Source organism: Microcaecilia unicolor, chromosome 2, assembly GCF_901765095.1.
Source record: "Microcaecilia unicolor chromosome 2, aMicUni1.1, whole genome shotgun sequence".
Classification (NCBI taxonomy): domain Eukaryota; kingdom Metazoa; phylum Chordata; class Amphibia; order Gymnophiona; family Siphonopidae; genus Microcaecilia; species Microcaecilia unicolor.
This window is the reverse complement of record NC_044032.1, coordinates 289,079,446-289,095,860: the sequence shown is the minus strand read 5'-3', so window position 1 is coordinate 289,095,860 and position 16,415 is coordinate 289,079,446. Positions and strand designations below refer to the sequence as shown.

The window sequence follows — 16,415 nt, the reverse complement described above, 5'->3', positions numbered from 1 at the left end:
CCCGCTACATTAATGCCAGTGATACCCGGGTTGGATCTGACCCTAGAAGCAAAAGGCTCCATAACCATAGCGAACAGCAGCGGAGAGAGAGGACATCCCTGCCTGGTGCCTCTGTATAAAGTGAACATGTCTGAGTTACCCCCGTTCACTCTAATACATGCTTTGGGCGAGCTGTAAAATGCTTGAATCCACCCACGAAACCTTGGCCCTATCCCAAAGGTCTCCATCACTTTGTACATAAATGGCCAATGCACCCTGTCGAAGGCCTTTTCAGCATCTAGACTAAGGAGACACATAGGCCTTCTCATTCTTTTTGCCAGATACATTAAATCGAGTACGCGCCTCGTGTTATCCATTGCTTTCCTGTAGGGAACAAAGCCCACCTGATCTGGATGGATAAGCGCTGGTAACAGAGGGCCCAACCTGTTGGCCAAGATTTTAGCTAGAATCTTAACATCTGCATTCAATACTGATATAGGACGGTAAGAGCTACATTCCGTATGGTCTTTATCCAGCTTAGGAAGCACCGCTAACCTTGCCTCCAGCATTGAGGCCGGCAACGATTCCCCCTGCCCTACTTGACTAAACAAATCAGCCAGAAGTGGAGCCAATTCAGGGGCAAAGTGCTTATAAAATTCATTAGGAAGCCCATCCAAGCCAGGAGATTTACTAGATGGCAAATGCTAGATAGCTTTTTGGATTTCAACTGGGGTGACTGGCTCCTCGAGAGTTGTCCGCTGTTGATTTGTCAGGGAGGCAAGGTCACTCTCTGCTAAGTATTCTGAAATGGAATCACCTGATGGGTTGATCTCTCGGGCATATAACTCCTGGTAAAATTCACAAAAACGCCGCCTTATTGCCTCTGAAGTGTTCAGCATATCACCCCTCCCCCCTTTGACGTGGGTTACTGCTCTCTCCACTTTTTGCCTGCGCAGCCTTAGAGCCAAGAGGCGGCCTGCCTTATTTGTAAATTCGTATGAACGTACCTTCGTTCTTGACTGGAGCTGACTTAAGTGCTCTGAATAAATAGAGTCCAGCTGGAGTCGCTGGGCTCGCAATTCGTCCAGAATTATGGGAGACCCACCCGCCTTATGTTGCGCCTCTAAAATCCGGATCCTATCCAAAAAGTGGGCTAGTTGATTCCTACAAATCCTAGCACGCCTGCTCGCTATTTTTAAAAAGTATCCTCTAGACACTGCTTTCATAGCGTCCCACACTACACTCAGAGGGGGGCCCGACTCCCTGTTAAGCTCTAAGTACTCTTTTAGCACTTTCCTACATCCCTCGATGACCTCCCCCTCTTTTAGTACGCTCGCATTAAGAGTTCATCTCTGATCCTTGGTCTCTGCTTTGATAGTCGACAACGTGACCCACACCAGTGCATGATCGGATATAGTCACACTACCGATGCCTGCACTCGGGCCCTGCTCTGACAGTGCTACATCAAGAAAGATATAATCGATACGTGAGTAGGAGATGTGCACTGCAGAAAAGTATGTGTAGTCCCTCACATGTTCATGAGTTAGCCGCCACACATCCAAAGTCCCCAACGAGTATGCTAAGGAGCCCAGGGCTAAAGAATCCCTGTTTACAGGTTGCTGGGTTACCCCGGACCGGTCCAACACCGGATCCATAACTCCATTAAAGTCACCCCCCATGATTATGGATCCCTGTGTGAAAGTAGCTAAGAGGTGCTTTACCCTGGAATAGAAGGCCCCTTGTTGTTCGTTGGGTGCATAAATTGAAGCTAAAGTGAGGTCCACCTGATCTATAACTATGTGTAAGAACAAGAAGCGCCCACCCGGATCCCGTTTGATCTTCATTATGTGGGGTGATACTGACTTGTGGAACAGCACTGCCACACCTCGTTTCTTTTGAGACATATTCAACCCTTTTACATTGTATGATAAGATCTTTAGGTCAGCACTCATGTCTAAGTAACAAAACTGCTTGTGGCAAGCCCTACCGGACCATCCACCTTTTGCCACTGCACCCCCCCAAGGCCTGTATTGTGCGAGTCTATTCCCTCCCACCCTACTCAAACCCACTACCCCCCCCTCCTCCCAATAACCCCCCTGTCCCCCTCATCCAAACATCAACCAGAGAGTGTATACCCCCTGTGTGGGAACGAAGAAAGTACCCCCCCATGGCCCAGACCACCCAGCCCCCCCCCCCGCCCCCTCCCTATTGACCATCAGACAGCCACCGGGCCCAGATCCCTTCTGGACCTATTTATGCTAAGGACATCCATTATACAAGCCTCTGTCCCCCAACCTTCCCTTAATGAACCCCCCATTCGTCACACATACCATACCATCACATCCTTTAACATTCCTTTCCCAATTACTTCCCCCAAAACATTCAACAAGAATGCATGCAAAAGTCATAAACACAATATATCTACATATACTGGAAACATGGCAAAACATGAATGGTTCAATAGTCGCTATTCACTAATTACCACAGAGTTGACCAGCTTCCCTCCGACCACCGCGGAGATGACAAGATTCAAGTTGCAGTACTGACTATAGTATTTTACCAGAGTTCAGGTCGCTTCTGCCGCTGTTTTCCGTTTTGGGTTGCTGCGCTTGGCAGATTCAGGGATCCTTTGCCATTTTTGTAGTTTCACTTTGGTTACTGGTGCCACCGCACCCGGAGGCATCTTGGAAGTCACCAGTCCCGCCACATGCATGGATGCCCAAGCTTCGGCTAGTGAGTAAACTCTGTATTTAACCCCCTTTACAGTGAAATTCAAGGAAAAGGGAAAACCCCACCGATATGGGATCCACTCCTTAATTAAAATGTCCAAGCCTGGTTTCAGCTGGCGTCTCTGTTGCAAGGTGAACTGCGAAAGGTCCTGGTATACAGTTATTTTAGCCCTCCTGAACTCCAGATCTTGCTTCATCCTGGCGCAAGCAAGTATTTGCTCTTTGATTTCGTATTTGTGGAACTGGGCAATCACATCTCGTGTTCTATTTTCCTGTTGCTGACCAAAGGCTCTGTGTGCTCTGTCTAGCTCTATCGCCACTGTTACCGCCTCAGCCCCCAGCAGGTTAGCGCACTATTTGCGGGATGTCCTCCGTCTCACTGCCTTCAGGAACACCTCTGAACCGGAGGTTGTTCCGCCTCCCTCGATTTTCTAAGTCGTCCTTTGTTTTCTGGTCCAATTTTTTCAACTGTGCTTCATGGGAAGTCAAAGATTCCGCGTGCTATTCCAGCCTCAACTCCGCTTCCTTAACCCTTCTCCCCAGCTCACGAAGGTCCGAGCTTAATACCTCCATCCGGTCCAGTATTTCTTCTTTTGATTTTTGTATATCACCCTGGATACCGGCGAGGATCTGTCGAAGTTCGCCTGATACACACTTTTTAGCATGGGGCCTCCGCGATTCCGCCATCGATAGGGCTGAGTCTGAGTCAGAGGGTGAGGCCTGCGCCACTGCCTCGTGGCGCTTCGGGGTCTTGTTTGTCCCACCACCGGCAGACTTCTCAGCGCCTTTGTTGCGCACCAATTGCGCTTTGCTCATAGTGGGTCAAGATTAGTGTCTTCAGGGGACACGCTGGATGCTTTCAAAAAGTCCGATGGCTGCTAATAATAGCTTTTTATCATTGCGAGGAGCGGGAGCTCGTAAGCTAAGCTGCCATTGCCAGTGGTGACGTCACTTCCTCATAAGTAAATTTTTGTGGGGTAAAAAGAAACCAAGAGCCTCCCTTAAACAGATACAATTATCTAAGAGAGATGGGGGGGTTGGGTCTTCCCGATTTAAGAGCCTATGCAATAGCTAGTCATTTGCATTGTGCTGGAATTTTGTGATAAGGATTTTGAGTCAGAGGTAGTGGCCCCATATCATTTGGTTTATGTGTTACATGCTAAATCAGTCAGCCTTCCCCCAAATTTGTCATGTGCTGACACAGGCGGTGAGATGGGCTTGGACCATGTTTCGGAAAAAATTTGGATTGCTTACTCACTGCTCCCGATTTTTGCCCATTCGGGGTAATGCGGATTTTCAACCACAGTTGCAGTCAAAAGCTTTCCTTAGACAGCAGATGTGGGGAATATTCTTGCTGCAACATGTTTTAGATGACTATGAGCCACAGATGGTGTCCTATGATCAACTGAGAAGGGAGTATCAATTGAAGGAGACTGATTGGTATCCCTATTTTGCAATTGCAGAATTATACACAAGGCTTATTACACATCAGTCCAGTAGATTTTACTGAATCAGACCGTGATCATAGTTAGCCGTTACCTGTGGTTCACAGGGGTCTCACCAGCCATTATTATGCCACACTAAAGAAAGTCACAGGGGACACACCGTTGACTAGAATAGTAAATCTTTGGGCATTTGAATTTTGGGAATATACAATGGAGCATTTGCTTTTGAGTTTGAAAAAGGGATCAAGATTGGCCAGCAGTATATAAGTACAAGAATTGCATTATAAGTTTCTGTTACGTATGTATATACACCCATCCAGGGCAGCTTAGAGAAAAGACAGCTGATAGATGTCTATAAAATAATGAGTGGAGTGGAATGGGTAGACGTGCAAAAATATTAGGACTAGGGGGTATGCAATGAAGCTACAAAGTAGTAAATTTAAAACGAATCAGAGAAAAAGTTTCTTTATTCAACGTGTAATTAAACTCTGGAATTCGTTGCCAGAGAATGTGGTAAAGGCGGTTAGCTTAGAAGTTTAAAAAGGGTTTGGGAGGCTTCCTAAAGGAAAAGTCCATAGACCATTATTAAATTGGACTTGGGGAAAATCCACTATTTCTGGGATAAGCAGCATAAAATGTTTTGTACTTTTTTGGGATCTTACCAGGTATTTGTGACCTGGATTGGCCACTGTTGGAAACAGGATGCTGGGCTTGATGGACCTTTGGTCTGTCCCTGTATGGCAATACTTTTGTATTTATGTAAGATGGGTATGCCTACAATGGGCACCTGTTTGAAATGTGGACATCCAAATGCCACCTATTGTCATCCTAATAAATAAATAAATAAAATCTTATGACAATAAAGAGAGAAGCGGTAAGTGTATGATGGATGCCCACTGGTTTAACATGCAGTAAACAATGTTCTGCTCTGGCTGGGTAGGCAACCAGAAGGATCTGTTGAAGAATCTGTAGAACAGCTGCCCAAAACAGCTGGACCACAGGGCAGGTTCAACAGAAATGATGCAAGTATTTTTTAGCATTCTCCACTAGACTACTGGCCATAGAGATCTCTATAACAAATATTTAAAAACAATCTCCCATTGCCTAGGCTCTAAGGAAATACCCAGATCACGTTCCCATCTATTAGAATAATACACAGTAGGGGTTTCACAAAACAAAAGTGCTCTGTAAAGGTAGGAAATGCAACCTCTATGTCCTCCTCCTCTTAAAGCTTTCTCCATAAGTGTTTCCACCATACCAAGCTCCCTTTTAGCCCTACGAAGAACAAAATCCTGAAGCTGCCAATAATGAAACCTCTGAGTCTCAGAAAGCCCATATTCATTCTGTATGTCCAAAAAAGGCAAAAGTTCTCCTTCCACCTAAATCTGGACCAAAGTAAAAGGCCCCTATTGTTCCCAGAGCTTATAGCGGAGATCAATAACCCCCAGCCAAAACCCTGGTGGCATGACCAAATAGCCATTTGTAAATACCAGGGAAGAATTTTTCTTGCAGTGTATACCACATACGAAGTGGGAAGGCACTGCTAGGGAGGACCGCAGTAAGCAGTCTCAGGGGATCTCTCTTAGGGAGCCAGACCACCGCCCTCTCTTTCAGCTTATAGTCCACAAAGCAGGAGATAATGTCCTTGGGCTGATTGTTTTATGGAGCTCCCAAAGCTCTATGTGCAAGTTCCTACTGCACAGTGTCTGGCGAGCCCTTCTACTGATCATTGCTAAGCACAGTGCTCACAATCTGTTGGACTAAGAATTCACAATCTCCATATGTCGGGACCTCTGGAATGCTTCTGAAATGTAAGTTATGCCGACGGCTTTGATTTTCAAAGTCCAAACGCTGCTGAAAGGTATTGCAGACTGCTGAGATTTCTTTATCATCACATCAAGGGTTTCCTCACGTTCATCCAACCAACCCTCCCCGTCCTCAATCTGATGGCCCAGTTCACTTGTCTCACCATGCAAATCTGCTCCACATGCTGTAAGTTCCTCCTGTACAGCTCTCACATCAGATTTAATTTCTTTAAGCCAAGAGCAGAGCTCAGTCAGCAGTTCAGTTCCCAGATCCCCCACTGAATCATGAAGAGTGAATAACTCCAGCTGGGAAGTTAGCTCAGACTGCGAAGCTAGAGGCTCCACTAAAGGCCCCACATGCACTTCACTGTGGAACTTCTCTTATAGGCAAACCTGGTAAGATCTGGAGATCACGATTTAACACTCATTGGAGCCGCTTCTAAGACACTTCTTATTCATAAAGAAGACAGATCTCGACAGGATTGCACCGATATTTGAAAGACTATCAAGGGAGTTGCTCAGAGCTTAGTACTCATGCAGCCATCCTGTCTGATGACGTCCCTTAACGTCTTGCTGAGGAAACATTTAAAACTGGGAGGCACTGGGTCTGTATAGGTATATTGTCCAAGAAGTATTAATGAGTCACATCTCATTGTGCAGCTCCAATAGTTGCAAGACAAAACTGGGCAATGAGGACACAATGCCAAAACATGTGACCCAGGGAAGCAGAGGCTAGGCCACACTTCCAACAAGTATCCCATAAGCGGAGACCCATTCAATAAGCTCTGTGAGGAGAAACATGCAGGCGAAGAGCAAATTTGTACAAAAGTTCTCTATGTAACACAGATACATGCTTCTTGGATAAATTAAGTATAAAGTGGCGAAGCTGCTCTTCCATAAGAGTACAAGCGAGGTCCTGGGACCATTTCGCTGCCAGGGCTGCATAAGTTGAGATCTGGAGTAATACCTTTTAAATGGCGATGATGAAATTTGAGGGGTACAGATAGCACGTTCATGTCACCTACGACCATAAGAACCTTCCCAGAATAAGGGAGTAGAGTCTTTATGAGAGAGGGGTAAATGTGGGGTTATACGGGGTAGGACCATAGAAAACTAGCAAAAGGAATTCCTGTCCATGTACCCAAAGTTTTAACAACCAGTATCTGTCTTTTTCATCTTTTACAAGCTCCTCCAAGATGCCAGAGATTTATGAAGCAATACTGCTATTCCCTCCTCCCCTTTCCTGCCACCTAAGGACACATAATACACCTCTCCAACTCACTGATGTCGGAGTTTCTGATGCTCTAAGTCAGTTAGTCTGGTTTCTTGCAGACATGCAATGTCAACCCCCTGTTGCTGCAGTGCTGCCAAGATTTTAGTCCGCTTTATGGGGGAGGATACTCCCCCCACGGTTCACGTGGTTATGCAAGAACTGGGGGCAGACATGTCCCAACACCTAAATAATGATGCATGAACATTTGCGCGGAACCAGCAGTCTGTCCAGGGTGCCCAGCCCCCACCCCAGACAAGGGGTTATAGCTCACATATAGAAACATATTGCAGTAAGCAAAGCATTATATCACCCACCAAGTGTGAAAAAGTCCCTTACCACCCCCTCCCCTATACCCACCCCCTCCCCTATACCCCCCCCCCTTTAACAATTCCCCTAAGAACTTCCCCAACTTAAATTCCCACACGCACACTAGGCACTAATACTCAGGGTGTGAGAGTCAAGTATAGTGCTATGAGGGTCCTGCAGAACCCCCCCCCCCCAATAACATACACAATCTACAAAGTACAAATGAATCACCACAACATGTGAACCAAAGTCCCCACTTTGAAGTGGATATTGTCCAAAGGTACATCAGGAAATGAAATTAACCACATTTGCTAGGGAGCCAGAAAATAATCTCTGTGCCAGCAGGTATCTATACTCCACTGTTGTCACCCAGACTGTAAATCTGCTCCAGTGGACTATTAAGACCACTCATGAATTCCTGGGCCTTTTCCACCGAGTCCAGCTGACACCAGTTACCATCGTGGTAAAGTTTTAGAAGTATTGGATAAAGAAACATGAACCTAATTTTCCTCTCCGCCAGAATGGAGGAAATAGAGCCAAAACATTTATGTTGTTCTAGCAAGATCCCAGAGTAATCCTGAAAGATTCTTATGGGCAGAGAATCGTAAATGAACTTATCCCTATTTTGGCAGTAATATCTCAACACTTCCATCCGATGAGGATAACTTCAGAACCTGACAATGATGATCCTTGATCGAATTTTGTCCTTGTGCTGGTACCCTATGCGGTGCACCCAATCCATCCTAACAGGCCCCATGCCCTTGCGCAAAGGAAAATTGTCTGCTATCCAGTCCTCCACCCTGGGTAGGGTGCATAGGGATACAGAGAGAAGAAAGAATGGAGGACATGGGGAGAAAAGAAGTGCCAAATGGATAAGGAAACCTTGGCAAGACAGTTAAGAGAAGACAGAGAAAAGCAGAAACCAGAGACTGGGACCAACACAATTAGAAAGGTAAAATGTATGTAGAACAGAATTTAGAATAATGGAAGAAAGGTTATAAATGGGCATCTGTAATATATATTAAATCAAAACTATATTATTTGTCTGTGTAGATTATATTATGTATTTAATTTTGTATTTGCGGTGTTCTCCTGTATACTAATCATGAGTTATACTGTTTTTCATCTTATGTAGCTAGTTTGTGGGTTTGCTGTGCTTTCCTGTAATGATTGGAGTTCTAATGTTTGTCCAATTTGTACTTATTGTATTGCTTCTTTTTATAAATTGTAAACCGTTCTGTCTTGCAGTAGCAATAAGATACGGTATATAAATTGACGTAAATAAAATAAATAAATAAAAAACATTTTTTTTACTTTCTATTTATTACTTGCTTAAAATGGCAAAACAAAGGGGTCCTTTTACTAAGTGTGCTGAAAAATGGCCTGCGGTAGTGTAGAGAAGAGTTTTGGGTACAAAAAATTATTTTTCAGCGCACCTATAAAAAATGCCTTTTTAAAATTTTTGCCAAAAATGGATGTGCGTCAAAATGAAAATTGCCGTGCGTCCATTTTAGGTCTGAGACCTTACTGCCAGCCATTGACCTAGCGGTAAAGTCTCACATGGTAACTAGGCGGTAATGACCTACGTGCGTCAAATGCCATTTGGCAATGTCCGATACACGCGTCCGAAAAAAAAATTTTTTGGACGCACACCCAAAATAAAATTACCACAAGAGCCACGCGGTAGCCGGGCAGTAACTCCATTTTGGCGCATGTTGGGTAAGCGTAGGCGCTTACGAGGCTTAGTAAAAGGGCCCCAAAACAAATGCTTCATAAAAATAGGCACTTGCTTCCTTTTGCCATTGCAGGACAGATTACAATATGTTAGTTTTTAAAATGTACATATGCTAGAGCTGGTTCAAGACATGTCAGGGGCCCATGAGAGAAAACTCACTCATCGGCCTTAAATCTCCAGCACTGTGGTAGTAAATCTCCAGCTTTGGAGTGGGTCACCCTCGGTGACTCTGCATATGCTGTCATCTGTGTCCTGCATTTCTTAGCTCAACACCATTCTAGACATGAAAGCAGATGGATATGCACAACTGAATAGACAAACACACAACTGCTCTCATCTGTATCCTCCCGTGCTTCACTGCTGCACCCACACATATAGTCACATTACCTGCATCTTCCGGCTCCTCTCAGCTGGGCCCCCTTCCATCAGCTCCAGGATATAAATTTTCATCTTGTATTCACTGCCTCCTCTCAGGCTGAAACCAAAACCGGTTGCTCCCCTCCGCAGCTCCACAGAGTACTGCCTGGACTCCTGCTGCAAACATGAATTTTCTTAGTGTCAGTTTGTTTTCTGTTATCTACTGCAGTCAGGAACACAGGTGCTGCCAATTAGACTGTAACAGTTCAACAGCCATAGAAAGCAATTTTATGTCACCTCTGATGCTCAGGGCTCCTCTTCCTGCAAGCCTGAGATTAGAAATATGATGATTCGGTTGGGAAAAGATCCAAAATAGCTATCCCAATAGCTCCTCCCAAGGAATAATCCCTAACCACACCCTCTCCAAAAGACATCCTAGGATGTGATGCCCACAGGAAGCTATAAAGGCTGCCTGCTTGTGCTTCCTACCTCTCACCTCCCGGCACCCCACCCCCCACCTGAAGTAAAAAAAATAATTCCCTGGTTGTCCAATGGACCACAACACCCCCCTGCATCTTTCATGTTTTCTTTATTTCCCTGGTGGTCAAGTGGACCCTGACCCCCCAATCTTTTTTTAAACTTTCCCTGGTGGTCCAATGGACCAAACCCCTTCCTCTGTGCAGGCACAAACCCCTCCCTCCCGCACCCAACCCACACCCCCGCCCCTCCCTGTACCTTTACAACAAGGTGAAGGTAAGAGGGCAGGAGCAATGGCTCCTCCCTCCTGCATCGGGCCTGCCCGGAACAAAATGGTGGTGCCCAGGCCCTGCCCAGTGCATTCTGGGATGCACTGGGCAGGGCTAAACACCTTGTTGTGAAGGTACAGGGAGGTGTAGGGTGGGGGTCGGGTATAGGGAGGTGCACACGCAGGGGAAGGGGTTCTGTCCACTGGAACACCAAGGAAATTAAAAAAAAGAAAAGGTTCGTGGGGTCACGGGGGGCTGCAGGGGGAGGTTGTGGTCCACTGGAAAAAAAGATTGGGGTGGTCAGGGTCCACTGGACCACCAGGGTAAATTTTTAAAAAAGTGTGGGGTCAGGGAGGTCCAGAGTATCACAGCTGTCAAATGGATTTGACAGCAGTGTCAAATCCATTTGACAGCTCGAACTCACAGAGAGGATGCACAAAGGGGGATCTGTGTAGCTTATTTGCATGTGATCCCCTTTGTACATCGCTGGCTGTTAGCGATTTGCTAAATTTTAGCGAGGCAGCCGTATTTTACGCCTGCCTTTGTACATCAGGGCTTAAGTGAGGTTTTTCTCACAGTGCATTCAGGGTATAGATTTGGAAAGACACAAAACTGCTAACACAGAAAATATAAATAATTTTTGCTATTGTGATGTGCCCTGGGAAGGTGACACATAGATGCTGTACGAATAAACAGTACTACCTTCTATAAAGTAAAGCTCTATTCTTATCTGTCTTGAAGAAAGATGTATTTTCAAAGCACTTAGACTTACAAAGTTCCATAGTAACCTATGGAACTTTGTAGTCTAAATGCGTTGAAAATGAGCCCCATGTAAGCTTTTGTTAACTATTCATACATATAATTCACATCAAGAAGAGATCTAGTTGGGCCTATAAGGTAAACACAAAACAATTTGTTTACATTTTTTTAGGTACACAGATTGAACAAGCCATTCCTGTAGGCACCTGGACAAATCCACTTATACCTAATCTACGTTACTGCAAACTTGCCACAACACAGCAACCCTGTCCATTGATACTGGCATGAACTCAGACCACAGGGCTTTATCAGGACCAAAAAAAAAAGGGAAGTTATTCTGCATACTAATGGCTTAGGGCCCCGTTCACTAAGCCATGCTAGAGGTGCGTTAGTGCTTTTAGCGTGCGCTATGTAGGCGCCCACAATATTCCTATGAGCGCCTACACAGCACGCGCTAAAAACTCTAGCTCACCTTAGTAATCAGAGCCCTTAATTTGTTATCCTAAAATTAATCAAGTTATCAGTCAGCTTCTGATCACACACAATGTACCACATGCACCTCGGCAATTCTACTAGCAAGCCATCACAGGATTTCACATTTTTTGTCAGACATAAGCTGAAATCCAGGTATATTGAAACTGTCCACTCCACAGAGGTTAATTTTGATTCTAACCATCAGGGCAAGCACAAGGGACTGTGGTGCCCTGATCCAACTTTTTCATTGGTCCCCCCCCCCTTTCTTCTGCTTGCAATCCAGTATTTTTCTCTCTTTCTGAAGTCCCCTTCTCCTCCAACAATGATAGAGAGTACCACAATCTCAATCTGGCATCTCTCCCTTTCTTCCCTCCTCCCCGCCTATGCTCTAGCATCCCTCCCTCCTCTCTCTCGACACCTCCCCTCCCCAGTTTATCTTCAAACTTCTAGAAGGTGCTGGTAGCAGCATTGATTCATACATGCTGCCTGCATCAGACCCAGAGCCTTCCCTTTGCCTTGTACTGCCCCAGTGAAAATAGGTTTGTGAGAGGGGCAGCATGCAGCAGAGCAGTGGTGTAGCTAGGACTGAATGGGGTCTTCGCAGAAAAAAATTAATATGGACCCCTATAACACCATATTTCCCAAGGAAGCAGGGGCTGGAAGCAGGTTCCCTTCAGTGCTCCAGTCAAGCAGTAGGGGTGGGTTGGTGGTGTCCGGAAGTTCATGTGTATCTGGGGTAGACTGTGTATGGGTAGATATTGGAGGTAGGAATGTGTGTGGGTTTACATGTGGGATGTGTAGGCATTATCTAGGACAATGGGAGTATATGGGAATGTCTGCTGTGAGTGAGATGCCTAATAAGCCTTCCTCATGCTACAATAAGTACAGAGCAGAACTAGGGAACTTCCTCATAGAATTTATCATACAAAAAGTCTGATTCTGGTTTCATTTCAGCAACAGCAACATAACCCCTCTCCAGTAGATGTATTATGAATTAATAAACTCCATAAAAGTCACTCTGGGCCTATCAATTTGTTCTACTACTCCATAACAATACCAACAAGGACCTTCCTAGGAAAGGGCAGACCTGTAAATATTGTGGTGAACCCTAGAACATTAATACACTTATAGGGAAAAGTGAACAAGCTAGATTACTACAGATCTCTACAGACACAGACATTCAATGCTAACAGAATCCAAGGTCTTGATCACACATGCAGAGCATAGATAGACTCTCTCCAAATACAAGATAAGTGACCACAAAATAAAAGTAGAAATACAAAGACAAAAATTAACCTGAAAACCTAAGACGTCAGACTCTGCAAAAAGAGAAAAAGAAATGCATTTCCTCCAGTACTTTGCAAAATATAAAAATAGCAAATATCAATTCCCCAAATTATCATATTCCAATCACTAAATGGAAAATAAAATATTTTCTACCTTTGGTGATTTTACTTTTCTAATTATATTGGTCCCAGTCTCTGGTTCTTCTTTGCTTTATCCTCCTTACTCAACATCCAAGGCCATTTGCCATTTCTTTTCTCTCCACCTGTCTTCTTCACTTTCTCCCCTACATTCATCTATCACTGATATTTCATGTTCAGTTTTCTTCCATTTATTTTTCTGCATCTCATTCCACTCAAACTTCATTTCACCTTCTCTCCATCCAGTCTACAAGCCTCCTCTTTTTACTGCTTCTATCTATAGCTTTCCATTCCCCAACCTACCTATATCTCCTCTGTCTTCTCTTCCCCTTCATCCATGTCAGGCATCCCTCTCTTCCTTCCCTCCTTCCCTTCTCCTCCATCCATGTCAGGCATCTCTCTTCTGTTCTCATCCCCCATGCCCAACAATTCCCTTCTCATCCCTTCCTGCCCAATTCCCAGCATCTCCCCAGATCTTCCCTTCCACCTTTCCCATGTCCAGCATCTCTGTGAATCTTCTACCTCCCCTGTGTGCAGATGATTCGGGGGGGGGGGGGGGGGCATTTAAATCATTTTGAATATTGGGGACAGGAATTTTATTTTCTATTTTTTTCATTAGAATATGTCAGTTTTTGGAATGTACATGTGCCAAAAACTGGTTTTAGACATGGCTGGGGCCTGCAAGAAAAAACCTGACTCATTAGCACAGCAGCAGTAAATCTCTACCTTTGGGATAGGCCACCCTTGGCATCTTTGAAGGCAGGGCCTCTTTGGGGGAGCACTTTTCAAGCTTATGATGAGAATACTAAAAGAATAATTGAAAACAATCCAGGAGCACCAAGACATTGAAGTTAAAATGATGAGATACTTCAGAACTGATAAGAAAGGATTCAACAGAGATCTAGTTTATGCAATACCTGTCATAAAATCCCACTTGTCTGTTACCTTCATTTCACTACCACATCAAATTTCCCTCCCCTTTCATATTACCACTAAAATGTTCTTTATTATTCACTTGCATTTTCTGGCAATATTATCTTCTACTTATTCAATTTTGGGATCTGAGGAAGAAAGCATTAGCTCCTAAAAGTTCATCATGCAATGTGTTAAGTTAGCCCAATAAAAAGTAATCACCTTGTTGGAAACACACAGTTTAAAGGGATGCATTAGATTTTGAGGAGCATTTGATGCCTAGAGCAGGAGCAGAGGCTGCCTGCTCAGCACCTCCATCTCCCCACCAAATCGGCTATATATCTTGTATGTTTTCTGCAAGAAATGGAGAATAAAGCTTCTCTGCCTTTAAGTTGTGCTAGGTGGATCAGAGTGGTGCAGAGTTTGAAGAATTTGCTTATGTTATGGTGTTGAGGTTGACCCGCAGGGCCCAAGAGAAAACAAGGGGAGCTGAAGCCAAGATGGCAGCTTGATCTACCAGCCAAGTCCTTCAGTTTGTTCCGAATGGACTAAGGAAATTGTGACAGAAATGCGAGCAGTAGTGGAAGCTGCCTTGGATGCAAAATTACAGCAAAAGCATGATCAAATTGAGGCTGCTCATGATCGTTTGGATAATCTGAATCTGGAGTTTGATGCTTATCAACATCGTGTGGGAGTACTGGAGGCTGGGGCTCAGAATGCATCGTAGGCTATGGATCAACTTCACCTTGACCTCCAACAGATGGAATACAAAGCAGAAGCTATGGAGGTCCGTAGAGCCCGATGCAATAATTTGTGCAGGGTTGGCCTTTCTGAGTCCCTGAAGGATGCAGATCTGGTGAAGAGTTTAGAGACTTGGCTTAACAATCATTGAACTTGACACCTTTAGAAGACCCTTCTAAAATCAAATGGGCCCGTCGGATAGGCTTTGGGACTGGTGGTTGGGTATATCCTAGGGTGACTGTTCTTCGTTTTCAGCATCTAGCGCACAAGCTAGCTATCCTGCAAGCTCTGTGTGGTGGGCCATGTTTGGAATATAATAATCGGTAAGTTTTGTGTTTTCAGGATTATACTGCCCAAGTGCACAGTCAACGAAAAGCTGTCGCTCCCTTAAGTACTGAGCTTTATGTTCAAAAGATTTCATGTGCCTTACTTTATCCATAAGTACATAAGTACATAAGTAGTGCCATACTGGGAAAGACCAAAGGTCCATCTAGCCCAGCATCCTGTCACCGACAGTGGCCAATCCAGGTCAAGGGCACCTGGCACGCTCCCCAAACGTAAAAACATTCCAGACAAGTTATACCTAAAAATGCGGAATTTTTCCAAGTCCATTTAATAGCGGTCTATGGACTTGTCCTTTAGGAATCTATCTAACCCCTTTTTAAACTCCGTCAAGCTAACCGCCCGTACCACGTTCTCCGGCAACGAATTCCAGAGTCTAATTACACGTTGGGTGAAGAAAAATTTTCTCCGATTCGTTTTAAATTTACCACACTGTAGCTTCAACTCATGCCCTCTAGTCCTAGTATTTTTGGATAGCGTGAACAGTCGCTTCACATCCACCCGATCCATTCCACTCATTATTTTATACACTTCTATCATATCTCCCCTCAGCCGTCTCTTCTCCAAGCTGAAAAGCCCTAGCCTTCTCAGCCTCTCTTCATAGGAAAGTCGTCCCATCCCCACTATCATTTTCGTCGCCCTTCGCTGTACCTTTTCCAATTCTACTATATCTTTTTTGAGATACGGAGACCAGTACTGAACACAATACTCCAGGTGCGGTCGCACAATGGAGCGATACAACGGCATTATAACATCTGCACACCTGGACTCCATACCCTTCCTAATAACACCCAACACCCAACACCCAGCTCGACTTCGGATTGTGTCTGCCGGTCAAACCCATTTTTTCACTTCAGTGGAGGCAGCAAAAACTTTTATTCAACAGATCCCAGCTGATCGAAGAACTTAGGTGGTGCTGATGTACTTTGCACTTTCCAACAGTTTTTGATGGCGTGAAACTGTTTGTTATATGCTTTTTAGTTTGGAATATTTAGCCTGAACACAACATTGAATTCTACCCCTGTTTCTTGTATCAGATTGCTTTAGCTCAATATGGATATATGGATTAAAATATTGTTTTTATGGTTACCTGGGATTGGTTATGGTAGATGGGGGTGGGCAGGGGTGTTCACAGTTCAAATCCCACAGTAAAGTTGGGTTGGGGACGGGTGGAGGTGAGGGGCTGGGATTGGGAAGGGATATGGGGATGGTATAGGAGGATGGGGAGAAAACTGGAAGTCTGGGACAACTGGAATTCTTTGTTTATATTTGATTGTTTCTCATGACTGCTGTATTTGTCATCAATAAAATAGATTTAACATGAAGGGATGCATTATAGCATACTACATCAGCTTTATATACATACAAGATGGGTGATCAAGTTATAG

At 44.6% G+C, this 16,415-nt stretch overlaps 1 protein-coding gene across 5 annotated transcripts in view; it reads right to left on the bottom strand.

The window, feature by feature from the left end:
* MAGIX (MAGI family member, X-linked) overlaps positions 1-16,415 on the bottom strand; it is an 81,137-nt gene that overhangs the window by 19,854 nt on the left and 44,868 nt on the right. For 4 of the 5 annotated variants that reach the window (XM_030194250.1, XM_030194254.1, XM_030194253.1 and 1 more), the window contains one exon: positions 9,660-9,806. In XM_030194250.1, the coding sequence (XP_030050110.1) occupies positions 9,660-9,806 (147 nt within the window). The remainder of the gene's footprint in view (positions 1-9,659; positions 9,807-16,415) is intronic. The other variant, XM_030194251.1, reaches the window with a different exon arrangement.